The 14,587-nt window shown below is 43.2% G+C and overlaps 1 protein-coding gene across 1 annotated transcript in view; it reads right to left on the reverse strand.

Moving 5' to 3' along the window:
* Positions 1-13,895, reverse strand: part of PLCL2 (phospholipase C like 2) — a 99,305-nt gene extending 85,410 nt beyond the window's left edge. Inside the window, exons 1-2 of the mRNA XM_005518933.3 lie at positions 13,548-13,895; positions 12,348-12,885 (exon numbers count right to left, since the gene is read on the reverse strand). Of these exons, the coding sequence (XP_005518990.2) occupies positions 12,348-12,656 (309 nt within the window). The 5' untranslated portion in view covers positions 12,657-12,885; positions 13,548-13,895. The remainder of the gene's footprint in view (positions 1-12,347; positions 12,886-13,547) is intronic.
* Between the last annotated feature and the right edge of the window lie 692 nt (positions 13,896-14,587).

Consider the following 14,587-nt stretch of genomic DNA (forward strand, 5'->3'; position numbering starts at 1 on the left):
GGCACTCAAATGATTACAGTAAATTTTATTTATCCACTAAGGACTGAGTTGAATTTGGGATTAGATGTAGAAGACAAAAAAAAAAGAGTATTTTCCGCAGTTGGACCCACAGAAAGCATATACTTGAGCTATGATTTCTAACTAACATAAAAATTCATCAGCAATTATCAGGACAAACAATGGTGAATTTTCTCCCAGCAAGGCAAGAACTCCTAAACTACTATTTTTGGAGGTTAAGTTCAATACTTACAGACAGAAATATTAATTTCCACATGTAAAACAATGAAAACCCATGTCATGTTCTATTCTTGCTACTCCAACTGAGTGTACGTCACTTAAACACAGAAGAAAAATGAAACCTAATCAGACATTTTAGAACAAGCATGAGAATTACCTGAAGCTTTGAGACTTAACTGCATATAGATAATGTTGCTGACAGTGATGCTCAGAAATTATGAGTCAGCCACTGGCCTCTCATCACAAAATGGGCACACAAAAGCATAAGGATTCAAAAATCCTCAGGAATTCAGTAATAACCAAGGTATGTCTCAACAGAGCAGCCCAACTGAGCAGGAATAGGCTAATAAGGATTACTTTCTTTCGCAGTAATGAGAAAATACTGAAGAAGGAAAAACTGGTTTTCCTCTTCAACAGAGAAAGACAGACAAGCAACACTGTTGGGATTTCTTTCCAAGATAATGTTGTATCAATCTTGTAGGACACAGAAACTTCTAGTTATCTTTGACCTTCATTGCTTACTGTATTTAATAATCTTTTTAATCCTTAGTTGAATAATTCTCTGAAGTGAAACTTTAGATGTTCTATTTTCAGGAAGCTATCTGATCCCATTGTTAAACTTAGTGTGAGTTTTCTAAAGAATAAAAATGTCTTCTTGACTCTTCTGGATTATGACACAGGCATTCTGAAGAGCTTCAGACACTATAAAGCAAAAGAAATAAAAGATTGAATAAAATAATCCATTAACATGAGTGCTGGACAAGAACCTTAAAAGTCAACCACAGCTAGAAGCTCAATGTGCTAATCAGCAATGGTGTCATCTGCATCATGAAAAGACTTTGTAAAAGATTTCTAACAGAAGTATTCTAACAGAACAACTATCTCCTGCAAAGATGTTAATAGCAGCCACTTCCAACATCAGCAAGTATCATCAGCATTGCCCTCCTTGCACAGTTCTTTAAAAAGGTTTTAAATATTTAGCAAAAGGTTTTAACAGCACTCTCCCACTGCCAATTAGCAGCAGTGATACCATTTAAATATTTGATCATGACAACACTAAAAATAAATAAATTACAGTCCAATTTAGCATCAGAATATTGCTAAACCTTCATTACATTATAGTGGATTTACAAATTTGACTGGCACACATTTGGAGTACCATTTTAGTCCTGCACTGCAAAAAATTAATAAAAGGAAAGGAAAAAAAATATATAAAAAAGCACCAGAATTAAAAAAAGTATAGAAAAGCTTCAATAGGTGGAACAACTAAAAACATCAAGATTTTTTAGCCCAGAAAAAAAAAAAAAAATTACATAAAGCAAATGTGAGGAACACCTTTCAGCTCATTTGTAGAAGAGAGAAAGTGCTGTTCTAACATAAGAACTGGAGGAATACCAGGTAAACAAGTAAATAACTGTCTGGTAAAACCATGCAAAGAAAAAAAAAAAGAGACAGAGAAAGAAATTAAAAAAAAAAGGACTTCTTCACACAGCACTTAGTTAAGAAACTGTCACAGGATGTTAAAAGCTTCCAGAAGTCAAACTGGCCTTTTAAATAAATGGGGGGGGGGGGTTCCACCCCCACATAAGGATTACATGCATCTTAGCTCCAGATCATTTAAGGCTGGAAGCAGATGTCAGGAACGGAGGCTTTTTCTATTCTTCCTGTTGGAGGCAGCACCATGAGCCAAATGGACTTTTCAGCCTGGCCCCTGCAGCCATCCTTCAAATTCTTAAGAGCTGGGAGCTTTTGAAGACTGGAGGAAAGAGATGCATCTACCCCAAGCTGTGCAGTCAGCCTTCATCACAGCCCTAAAAGCCTGCAGGACTTCAACCCACTGTGAAGGTTGAGCGCCTTGCACTGGAATCTGCACCAGCTTTTCATGACTCCTTTTCTGGGGATCCACAAGCAGACACAAAGTGCTGCACAGAGCACACAGAGTTCTGCTCTGCTCCAGCCCTTTGCTGGGAATAAAAGGTTCTCCACCAGCTGTTCCAGACAAAAAGCAGAGTGGGGCCAGGCTGTTGCAGCTGAAGCAGGAAGGCCAAGCTGTGTGAGGAACACAGAGACCCAAGAAAGGGAGGGACAGGCAGGCAGGGTGACACAACAGATGAGGTGACAGACACAAACCTCAACCAGGCCGAGCAGGCTAGTGAAAGACCAACACTAGCAAGTCCACAGCATCTTTCTACATCTACAAAATACCACAAAATTCTCACAACTCACAATGAAAGCATTCGGTGCCTTCACACTACACCATCTCTCTCAGAGCAGATTCCAGACCAGGCTGGCCACCCACTGAAGGACTGAGCATGAGGCACAAGGAACACGTTATTTTAGCTGAAAAGTGTGAACCTCAAACAATTCTTGTGAAACACAACTCTGAAACTACTACAGCTGGGAAGAACGAGAAATTAGAGGACACTTGGGTTTAACAAATGAAATACATCCAATAAGCCATTTGAAGTTCTTAGGGGATTCTTCAAAACCCTAATCCAAAATCACAAAAATTCCAAAATCCCAATCCAAAATCCCTAATACTACAGAGACTCAAATTACTCATGTCTGATCTAGCTTTCTCCACTATGTGGTAGTAATGTGCCATGACTAAATACATTCTCATTTCACATAAATATTAGTCTTGAACTCTAGAATTTACACTGGCTTTTTGTAACAAACTGCTATCAACACATCTCAAAAGAAAAAAAAAAATTAGGGACCATTCTCTGTAAACAACAAAATACATTTCAGTTGATTCAAACCATTTCCTGCAGTGATTTATTTGCAGCTATTACTGAGTTTTTTCTGCCTTATGTAGCAAAAATAAATGTATTTACATTATAAACATGTGAATATTGTAACAATGTAAATATTATTTCAGCAACTCAAAAACTAATATTTGCTGCAATACATTCATGAAAGAGATTCATTCTGCTTTAAATTTACTAAACAAAAAAGCATGGTAGAGTATACAAAGTCACTGTCTTACCTTTTTTTTGTGTGTGTGTTCCTGTACTGTTCACAGGAATTACTTAATAAATAACTGCCTATCCTAAAACCCCCAAGAACAGGAAAGAAAGCATTCTTAACAAAAGATTCAACAAAAGATGAATTCCTGTCCTTTTAGTCCAAATTACACTTCGGTAATACAAAGCACTGAAATTATATTTTTTTAAATAAGCACATTTTAAATAAACACATTTACATTTTCTTTTAAGGAAAACAGCTAAAGAAAACACTTGATAATGTCAAACACTTATCACATGGAACTAAGTAATGAAATATATAAAGCATCCTGGATTTTCCATCATAAGAGGTACTTGACTAAACAAAACCCATGCATACCATTATCCTGCTGCAGAATTTCACAATCATTCCTCCTCTCCTATCCTACACTAAAAAGTGCAGTAAAGGATGGGGATATGTTCACAGATTCTGAAACATCAAAGCACACAGAGAACTGTATAATGCTCTGCCTTTTTTAGTGTAAGCCAAATAATAATGCTGGTAAGAATAAAAAACTAAATATAAGAAAATGGGGGGGAAAGTTATAATCACAGAAACTGAACCATAAAGAGATCTTGAAAATTCTGTGGATTTTTTTTTACCAAAAAAAGCAGTAGTTCTTTTTCTTCTGCAGTACTGGTTATCTCATAATTTAAAGGAAATATCAAACCATTTTAATCAATTCTAGCAAAGGCATTAGAACAGTCATTACACTTATAGGTATAATATCAATTATCTGCTATATACTTGTAAGGTGCCCATTTCTTATACCAAAATAAATCACCTAAGCAAGTTTCTTTTGTTAAAGATTTTTACAGGTAATTTTGAAATCCAGATTAATATCTTTCTAATTTTTACTGTTCATTTTATAAAACTGTCAGTTGCTATTCTGAATAGGAGTTGGTTGGTTTGTTCAAGGATACTTCCTGTCTGCCTGCGCTTATTTCCAGAATGTGAATATTTGGTATCTGAAGAGATCCCTGAACACGGTATACAATCTGAAGTATTCAGGGATATTTTATTACTTACTCCAAAAGGCCAAATGACATTAAAAGGAATCCCAAGAGAGGCAGGAAATGAATCACAGCTATATTGCTTTCCCACTGTGAGCCTCGGTGCTGCCAATTTCCAGCCACTCACTATAGTGCACACTTCACTGTTTTGAACATTCATGTTTTGTGAGGTCACAGTCTAGGAAGGAACAGGTGAGTGAACTCAGGGATGTTCCTCCTCAGAAACAAGGGACAGATGAGTCTATGCACAGCTCTGGAAAAGAAGTGATTTAAGCAGATATTAAGAGATGTACTGCAATTGAGAGGTTGGGCAACAGTCCTTTCAAAGGACTGCTTCATGCACAGCCTTCAACAGGGAAAAGTAAGTGCAGTAATGGCACTGCCCCATGTTTAAAAGGCATGCCAGATGTGAAGATTGACTGTAAAACAGTAACAATAGTCTTCCTAAACACAGCTGCAAAACACGAAAGAGGCCACTTGGTACTTACTCTCCTTAAAGACAAACAAACCAGCGCCTTCCAAAGGGCCCTTTTTGTGCCAGTGCTGCAATCCAGTAATAATAATAATATCAGCTTGTACTTATCAACTATTATTTTAATATATTTAGAAGGAAAAATATTTTCTCATGAACAGTATTTTTGAACTAGATTCTGCAACACCATATTGCTCATTTACAGGTGGCAAAGAATACAAGTCACATACCCCGTATGATAAAAGGAGAGCACAGTTAAAACAGGATGCTTACTTGAAGGTGGAAGAACTGCATGCATGTTAGAAGGTATGTTAAAATCAGAAAGAACCTGACAAATTGAGGGTATCATCTGAAATAATTAGAATGCAGTTACTAGGACAAGTACAAGCTTTTTGCAGATGATTGCTTTTGCCCATTACAAAGAGGAACAATCTGGCAGCAGCCTGCATAGAAGGATCACAAACAAAAGGTGATTAAAAGACAAAAGCGTCATACTGAAATTTATTAACAGTTGATCCTGTAGCAGAGCAGTGGAGCAGAGTAGACTGACCTCTTGAGGTCTCTTCCAGCCCTATTTTTAAACATTCTTCAATACACATACATTGCTGATTTTTATCACATTTTTATAACTTCCTCTTCTCCAGGTATATTACATATAAATTATTATATACCTTTCTTCCCCCAAAATCTACCTGCTAGTCTGTTTATATTTAGACTTGTAAATTTTGAAGACAATCCTATATTTGTGTGAAAAGACAAATAATTTAGAATCCATGTACCAATATCATAATATGTGTTCCAACTTAATCTGGCCCTCAGAGATTGACAATTGGTGAATTTCATAAAAGGGTTTTTCCTTATAGAGTCAGCACAAATAATACAAGGATTGATGGTAATATCACCCATGGACCAGCGAAGGCTGGGAAACTACACAATTAACTTGTACTGTCAGCCTCTGCTTAAATTCTTTTAATCTTCCTCAAATGCAATCAAATTGTGGGAGCACAGTGTATTTGTGAGCCACGGGCAGGACACCACTCCTCTAATTCCTAGTTTAAAAATAGGCTAAACTAGTCATGTCACTGATCAAGCCTGATAATAGGCAGAAGTTAAAAACCTCATCAGGTATTCATAATTATTTTTAATGTCATTAATTTTTCAACACTGAACAGACTGAATATGTTTTGTGGATAGTCTAAAGTTTTATGGGCAGAGGGGGTGAAGGAGTTGTTATTATTCACACTAGCCAAGCTATTTACTGAGTCAAGAGAAATAAACAGATAAGCTCTTCCAGAAGAGAAGTCGGAGAAGCTAAATTCCTCCAAATTAAGCTCCAGCTCCAAGCCAGCTTTTTGAAGAAGTACATCTCTTCGTGGGCTATAGTACATAGGCTAACTGAATCACATAAAGGCAGTATCCTCATGTATACATTTCTACAAACAACTTTTCTTGGTGTGTTGCATACCTTCAAAGAAAATTTTGATTACTATGGTCTACAGAAATTACTCAGGCACATGAAATACACACCAAATGCAAGGCACAACATACCCACTCAGTCGGGCTGTGACATACAGTGTCACAGTTAACAAGTAGTAAACTGCCTGATAGACAGGTCTAATGTATATATATATATATGATACTCTATGCAAATACTCAAGGTATACAGCCTTTGTATCACAGAGGATATGATCTTTATGGTCTTAAATATTCCTTTAAAAATATTCTATTTTTTAAAAATTAGGAAGCCAGTACACAGTCAGTGGTAGAGGACGGAGAAGGAATACAAATATGGATAGGTGCTGGCAACCTTCTATAATCTAGCTGAGAGTCCAACACATCACAGGGACAGCATCCTCTAAAAGAAAGCTCCAGGATTCATGGAGCTGCAATTAGCTATTCAGGTCTCTCATACTGACAAGCCAGAGAGATAAGACAGATCTGCAATAAAACAAAAAGAAAAAACTTAGAAACAAAGAAAAACAAACACAAACCCAGAAACAGCCTCTCAGAAAAAACTACACTTTGGCTGCATAGTTGAATGGCTGTCCAGGGTAAGATGCAGGGGGAGCTCAACTATCACAGCCTTCTTTCCTAAATATATCCTTTCTTGTGCTGTCAGTTTTGGTGTCAATTAGCACATGTGCTCTAGGCAAAATATCTTTTACTGATGGGAGATGCACGTCCTTCTTCCAAAGATCTTCTGTAACCAGAAGGAATACAGCTGATACTGTCGCATTTTGTTTCCAAGGGGAAGGGCACGAGTAAACCAAACATGTTAATTTTCTCCTTCTTTCCTCTCCATAGCTGTTTTCCTTGATCTTAAGGAACCTTAGCATCTTTGGGCCAAAGACTGCTTGATGAATTTTACTTGCATCGCTACACGGGTTTCTTTGCAATATGAAAAATGATTGAAAATCAGTAATTTCATATACTTTAAACTGAGTCCAGCAACCTAATTCCTTGATATTATTTCAGATGGAAGCCAAGTATGTATGATCTATTCCTGGGCCTCCATGAAGGCTTGCAAACATTGTGGCCAAGATAATTTAAGACTGCAGAGAACCTAAGTCCACTAAAAATGCTACATTAGAGCTCACTATGAACGCAAAAGGGTTTATATTAAAGCCTTTAAAACAATAATAGTTGCAGAAAACACTGTCCAACATTTCCAGTACTTCATATTTTTTATACCTGATACAAACGGGTTTACAGTATGAACTAGAGATCACAGAAGACTGAACAAGTTTGCAACATATACTGGCATTCTAACAAGAAAGAAGATCTTGATGTATATGCTGTCTAAATCCCCTGTCACAGAAAGACACAGATATGTTTAGTTTCAAAAGCAAAGCTCTGCTGAAAATTATACCCTAGAGTATCTACCTGCTAAATTTGGTTCCTCTCTTCTTACAGGCTTTGAAAGTTAGGAGTTTGCAATGCTCAGCAAGTACACGATTTTACAGAAAGAAAGCTTAAGTTTAGACCCGTAAGAAAAAAAGATACAAATTTGTTTAAGTTATCAGCTAATAAATTTATTGGCACTGAGATCAGTATTGGTACATGCAAAAAAATACACCCTGGACTTTGCTTCCACAAACATGTTGATAAAAACACTCCTGCTCACAGAATGCTAAAGCCACCATGTGTTTCTCACTGCTGCCTTCCCTAAATAACAGCAGTCTCTCCTAAGTGTATCCCTTCTCATTTTATTACTGCAACCTGTCTCCTAATAAAGACGTATTTATCCCCATGGATCTCTTTCTGTCTAGGTCTATAGCTTTGGAAAACCATGAGGTTCTGTAAGCGTTTCTTGGACACCCCTGGAAGCAAGCAGCTCTGAGGAAACGTACCCATACACCACAAGTCACTTGCTGCCTTAAAGATTCTCAAACGCCTACCACCTCAAAGTCTCTGCAAGAAAGGCGTGGAGGAACCTCACACAAAAATAAAGCAACCTCACTGCCAACTGTCAGAGCAGCTAAGAAAAGTTCACAGGATGCTTAAACCCACTTTGAACTGCAAGATGTAAATTTGTTTCACAGAATATTATAGGAAATGCTGTAGGAAATTACATAATAGGAAACCACAGCTAGCTGCACCAAGGAAAATATTATGGAAAAGCAAAACAGTCACCCCAAAACCCACTAAATACAAATGAGTGGAATATAAATTAGTTCACAAATCAGGTATCCAAGAACCTTAATCCCATGGATGCACAACATATCATCACTATTGCCTCTTGAAAAATCAGAATCTCATAAATACAGAGAATAAGAAAGTGAAAAAGTCTCTATAAATACATGTATGTAGTCTCCCAGGCCCTCAAATGTGGTTCAACAAAAGCAAGCAATAACATAGGCTATTCCATAGAAATTGCTACAAACGAAGAGTACAATCTTTAATCCTTTTAGCCTAAACACAGCTGACACACGAGACTGAAAGGCCAAGTAAACTACTATGTATAAAGACTGTGTTACTTTTTCCAGTAATAGCGGCTGTACCACCTGTCATCATCCTAGGTGACACCTCAGCCTCGAAGAGGACATCATCTTACACCAAACAAGAAAGAAAAAGTCTAAATTAGCAGGTGCACAAAATAAATAAGACAGAAAAAATATGGAGCTACTGGGGAAAGGGAATAGAGACTGCAAGAAAGGAAAGGGAAAAAGGCAGCAACTGCTCTTCTCAGAGTTATGAAAATAGACAGCCAATGGAAGCACAGACTGAAACCAAAATAAAACACGGATCTGTGCTCCTGATTTTCATGCACAAATACGTGGTTCTAAAGGATTTAATCTGAACTAGAACTATTACTCAAATGTCAATTTTCCATTTGTGACCCAAACACCTACGCAGTAATTGGCAGACACAACATTTAAGTATTAGCTATTCCTTAAAGGTGCATTTTACAGATCAACTACAAAGTCATGTTTTCCATGAATGTATGAAATCTACATCTGCATGGAAGAGACCTGTTCCTTGAGGTTACTTTGTATCTTCCTTAAGAGCAGTTTTAGTGAAATTAGCTATTAAAACTCCAAGAAGACTTTCCAAAAGCATATTACATCTTACTTTTTTCCACTCTTTACAGACTTTTGCTCTGCAAGAGCAAACAAGAAGCATCTTAAGGTTTACTACCCATGCCAGATGTTCCAGAAGGTTTCATAGGGAAAAACCAGGCATCAACACACCTGGACTCAAACCACCTGAACTGCTGAACTAAGCAGGCAGAATCATATTCAGAATATATTTAGACAGGTGATTTTTCCCAGCAGCATTAAAACAGTCATATCTAAAATAAATATGGACCACATAACTTTAAATGCAGTGCTGTCACATTTTTCCACTCGAGATAATTATTCAAATAATAACAAAGCTTTAGTAATCAGTTCTTGGTTGCTGCAGATTACTGGTCACATCTGCAAAATGGTATTCAGCAGCAATAATAGCAGAAAGTTGAATGATTTTGTATTCCAAAGTGCTAGCATTGCTGTAGAAACTAAGAACCTTGACTCAAGTATCCATGAAATGTAATTCAAAACCTATTTCCTTATCTCATGCTTCTCGATCTTAATATATCACAAATCCCTAGGTACTGTGACCTTGCTTGGTCCCCAGAGAGGCAGAAGGTTGCTGTATTATTAAATCACACACTACAAAGTAGTATAGCAGCATGGTATACAGTGCAAACAACACTACTGTCTTTCTTGGGCTACCACAGGAGAAACAAGAAACTGTTAAGAAGTATCAGACCTATAAAAAAACAAAATCACTAGCAAATCCAGCAAATATGTATTCCACTACCAAGCTCAGCTGCCCCCTGTCCGTTGTTGTGATTTCTTTAGCACACACACACACACACACACACACGTACACACCCAGCATCACTGCTCAAACAGGAAGGGTGGGTACAGCCTGCCAAATGTGTTCCACCGCTCACTGCCCTTGCTCTCCCCTTGGTTTTTACAGCAAGGCCCGGGAGACAGTAACACAACTTTCAATACACTACTAGTCTTGATATTGTACATGTTCTTCTATCATCCAATCAACAGAACAACAAAGGTAATGGGCAAAACACGGACTGATTGTGTGAAATTTATGTTCTAACTGTGGTGAACTCTGTGTGTTTTGTTTGGTGTTGTGATGGTGTTGTTTTTTAATTCGGCATGGGGAAGTCTCTTTTGTTGAAGTGACTAAAATGAGTGAAGATTGTAGGATGGATGCGGATTTTAATGATAAGGGGTGGAATGCCTCTTGGGTTTGCACAAGACTTTGGTAGCAGAGGGGGCTACAAGGATGGCTTCTGTGAGAAGCTGCCAGTACTTTCACCTATGACCAACATAGCCAATGCCAGCCGGCTTCAAGGTGGCCAAGCCATCCCCACCAGTGACTGCGGTACTGCCCCTGGGATAACAGACTTAACAGGGTAGGGAAAAAACTGATCAGAAGCAATTGCAGACAAAGAAAGGAGGGGGACAATAGGCAAGTGACACAACACTGCAGACACCAAGGTCAGTGAAGGGGAGGAGGTGATCCAGGTGCCAGAGCTGAGATTTCCCTGCAGCCCACAGAGATGACCATGGTGAGACAGGCTGTTCCCTAGCACCACGGCAGAGGAGGTGGATGCCTGAAAAAGGCTGCAACTCTGTGGGAAACCCACACTGGAGAAGGCTCCTGGAAGGATTTGGGACCCCATGTGGGAACCACACTGGAGCAGTTCATGAAGAACTGCACCCTGTGGGTAAGACTCAGGCTGGAAAAGTTCATGGAATTTCATGGTTCCTCCCACAGGAGGAGACCCAATGATGAAGCAGGGTAAAAGTGTGAGGAGTACTCCTCCTGAGGAGGAAGGAACAGCAGAAATATATGATGAACTGACCACAACCCCCATTCCACATCACCCTGCACCAGAAGAGAGCGGCAGAATGGAGGGAAGGTGTTTTTAAGATTTGGTTTTATTTCTTATTATTCTATACTGATTTGATTAGTAATAAATTAATTTCCCCAAATTAAGTGTAATTAACAAATTACTGTCCTGTTTTGTCCATGACAGTAATTTCTAAGAGATATCTCCCTGTTCTTATCTCAACCCATGAGCCTTTCAGCCTTTGATTCTATCTTCTCTTCCCTGTCCAGCTGATGAGGGAGTGACAGAGTGGCTTTGGTGGGTGTCTGGAATCCAGCCAAGGTCAGCCCACCAGAGTTGATTTTGGAAGCACATAAATATCTAAGAAGACAACACATCTAGCTTAATTTAGATTTAGCTGATCTTGATTAAACTCAGATCTTAAATATTTGAAGTTATGCCTAATTTCACAGCTCTTATACCATTCGAGCAATTTCTCTATGTTCTCAACCTTTTCAGAGGAGCTGGGGAAGCAACCATGGATTTAAGAAACCAGACCAAGTGTATTTATGGAAATAATTGTATTAAAAAAAAAAAAATCATAAAATCCCATTCCTTTTTGTCCAAGCTACATTCTACCACTGATGCTCCCCCCACTTTTCAAACTAAAACATAAGTGCCCAGAATATGCAGAGCTAAGTATAAAGATGTTTCTATAGGTGAAGTACAACTCAGCCTACTGCTAAACGAGCTGTCATTTTTAACAAGAAGAATGTTCCCTATTATACCTTCTGCCACCCCCAGCCCAATGAGATCCTGAATCTCTCATCACCTGCTGTGTGCCTGTCACACACACAAGCCAATGGAGCCACAAAACTGCTCTGCACAGGTGCATCCCAAATAACAAGCATACTGTGCAATTCATGTCTTTCCTTGCCAGTCTGGTGCCCATATTGTCTTGTCACAAGCCAGCTAGTTTCTCTCACCTTCCCTAACAGGAGTTAGAGCCTTCTACTTTAATAAACCTCAAAACGCGACACCCTGTTACCCCCAAGCATGGATGTACACAAAGCCATCCTCTCACTGTTGTCCACTTCTGACAAAGGAAAAAATCAAGTCCCCTCACCACAGGGGGGTGGAAAAAAAGAGAAAGGAAAGAGCTGCCTGTCCTTTCATCTAGAGCCAAGGTTCTGTGAACCCAATGTATCACCCGCATCTCCCTGCCTCTGTCACAGAGAAAAAGACCCCGATGGGGAGGAGCAAGAGCTCTTACCTTAATTATGCTGCTCCTCCGGGGGATGCCGGGTTTGCCTTCTCGTTGTTGACTGGTGGAAAATCCTTTTTCTTTGCTGCTGCTCTCCGGGCTTGCAGGAGGAGCTGATCCCAGCTCCTCACCGGCTCCCGGCTGGGCACAGTCCCCGTTGGAGACCCGGCTGCCCACACTGTCAAAGCGGGATCTCCCGCCGCCGCCTCCTCCTCCTTCCCCATCTCCTGCCTTGAACGCCACCTTCCCTTGGACCGGCCCAGGGGAGGAGGGCAGCCCCCCGCCGCCGGTGCCGCCGCCGCTGCCAAACTCCGCCATCAGCCTCCCTGGCTACGGCAGAAGCAGCACCGCTGCCCCCCTCCCCTCCTCCCGCGGCCGCTCGGCGGTGGCTCTCCTTCCGCTTTCTCTCTATTTACGATCGGGGGATTTTGAGCCAAAGTCTCTCCCCTCCGCGCATTTGGCAGCCGAGGCCGCGTAGCTCCAAGAGGGGAGGGGGGACGGACGAAACGTGTCGGTGGCGGCTCGGCGAGCACCAGTCCCGCAGCACCTGGGGAGGGAAAAGGAGACGAAACGTGACAACCGGTCCTCACACGAGGCGGGGGAGCGTCGCATCGCGGCGCGCTGCCCTGCGCGCACAATCGGACACGCGTGGGAGGAGAGGGACTGCCCGGGCTCCCCGCGACCCGCCGGGGGCACCGAGCGGGCAGAGCGCAGCCCCGCCGCGGGGACGGGGACCGGCCCGCCCCGGCCGCCGCGGGGCGGGGGAGGCTGGAGGGGACCGGAGGAACTGCGCTTTTGGGGCTGCTCAGCCGGGAAAAACGAGAGGCGTTGATGGCGGTATTTCACCCTGACACAGCGACACCCACAATCGCTGAAGCAACGAAGCGGGAGCGAAAAGAGAACTTGAAGAACAACGCGCCCCAAAGCCTCCGGCCCGGGGGAAAGCCCGTCCCACGCACGGCGGGGACGATCCGCCGCAGCCCCTCTCCGGCCACGGGCGGCGGAGAGAAGCGGCGAAACGCGAGCGGGGTCGCCGCTGCCGCCGCCCCGCAGGGCAGCCCCCGGGCGCCCTCGGCAACTTTTCTCCCTTCCCGCTGCCTGCCGACATCCAGCCGCCCCAGAGCGGAGACAGCCCGGCCGGGGCAGCGGCACCCCGGCCCCCCCGCCCGCAGCCGCCCCCCGCCCGCACGCTGCGGCCCCGCTACCCACCTCGGCGGCGAGGGGAGCCCCCGGCTGCCGCTGCTGCAGGAGCCGCTTTTTCCCCTCTCCTCTCCTCCCCGCTATGGTCGCCGCCTCTGCCCGGAGCCGGATACAGAGAGAAACTGATTCATGTGGCTGCTTCCCTCGCTCTCTGCTGCTGCTGCTGTCGCCGCCGCCTTCCCCGGCCCAATGCTCGGCACCAGTCCGGCGGGGGAAAGCGCCGGCAGCGCCGAGGGGAGAGGCAGCCCCGGCCGCCCCCGCGAGGAAACTCTCCGGGGAAGGCTGAGCGAGCGATCCGGGCTCGCCCCCCCCTCCCGCCGCCAGTCACAGGGCCGGCCCCGCGCGGATTGGCGGCCCCGCCGCCAGCAGCCCGCTCCGGCAGCTCGGGGGCGCTCCGCCGGAGGGCAGGACCGCGCCCGCCCCTTCCCGCGGCCCGCGCTCACCGGGGGATTCCTCCGCACGCTCCCGCCCCGCGCCTCTCGGCCGGGCTCCGCGCTGACACAAAAGAGCCCGCTCCCCGGGCCCCGAGCCCGGCCGCATCCTCCTCTCCCCTACCCGCTCCCCTCCGCTCCTCCCGTCGGGGCCCCGGGCCCTTCACCCGCCCTGCCCATCCGAGGGGCTGCGGCCGCCTGGGCGAGCAGGAAGGGTCGGGGGCGGCCGTGGAGCGGCTGTTCCCGAGCCCTACCGGGCGCTGACAGCCCAATGAGAGCCCAATTAGTCCAATTAGAGCCTTTAATTAACAAAGGAACGAATGTGATGGAGTGCTGGAATATTAAAAGCTTAACGGAAACTGCAACTTGATGGTTGCCCTCAAGCGTGTCCACAACACAGCATGCTCGTCTGGAGTGCCCTCACATACCCCGTACACACTCGCTTAGGTTTGCTGTGAGACAGACAGGAGGGACTTGGTGGAAGAGCAGTATCTCAGAGAGCCACGTATTTATTTTTACTTCTTAACACAGCTGCACGTTGCAAGAGCTTGATATTTCACGACTGAGTTGAATAAAGGGAAATGAAATGCCATAGTTGAGGCACTTGGCCCTTTGCTT

The sequence above is a fragment of the Pseudopodoces humilis genome, chromosome 1 (genome assembly GCF_049639895.1).
Source record: "Pseudopodoces humilis isolate 2021_Gansu_Grassland_sample_001 chromosome 1, ASM4963989v1, whole genome shotgun sequence".
Lineage (NCBI taxonomy): Eukaryota > Metazoa > Chordata > Aves > Passeriformes > Paridae > Pseudopodoces > Pseudopodoces humilis.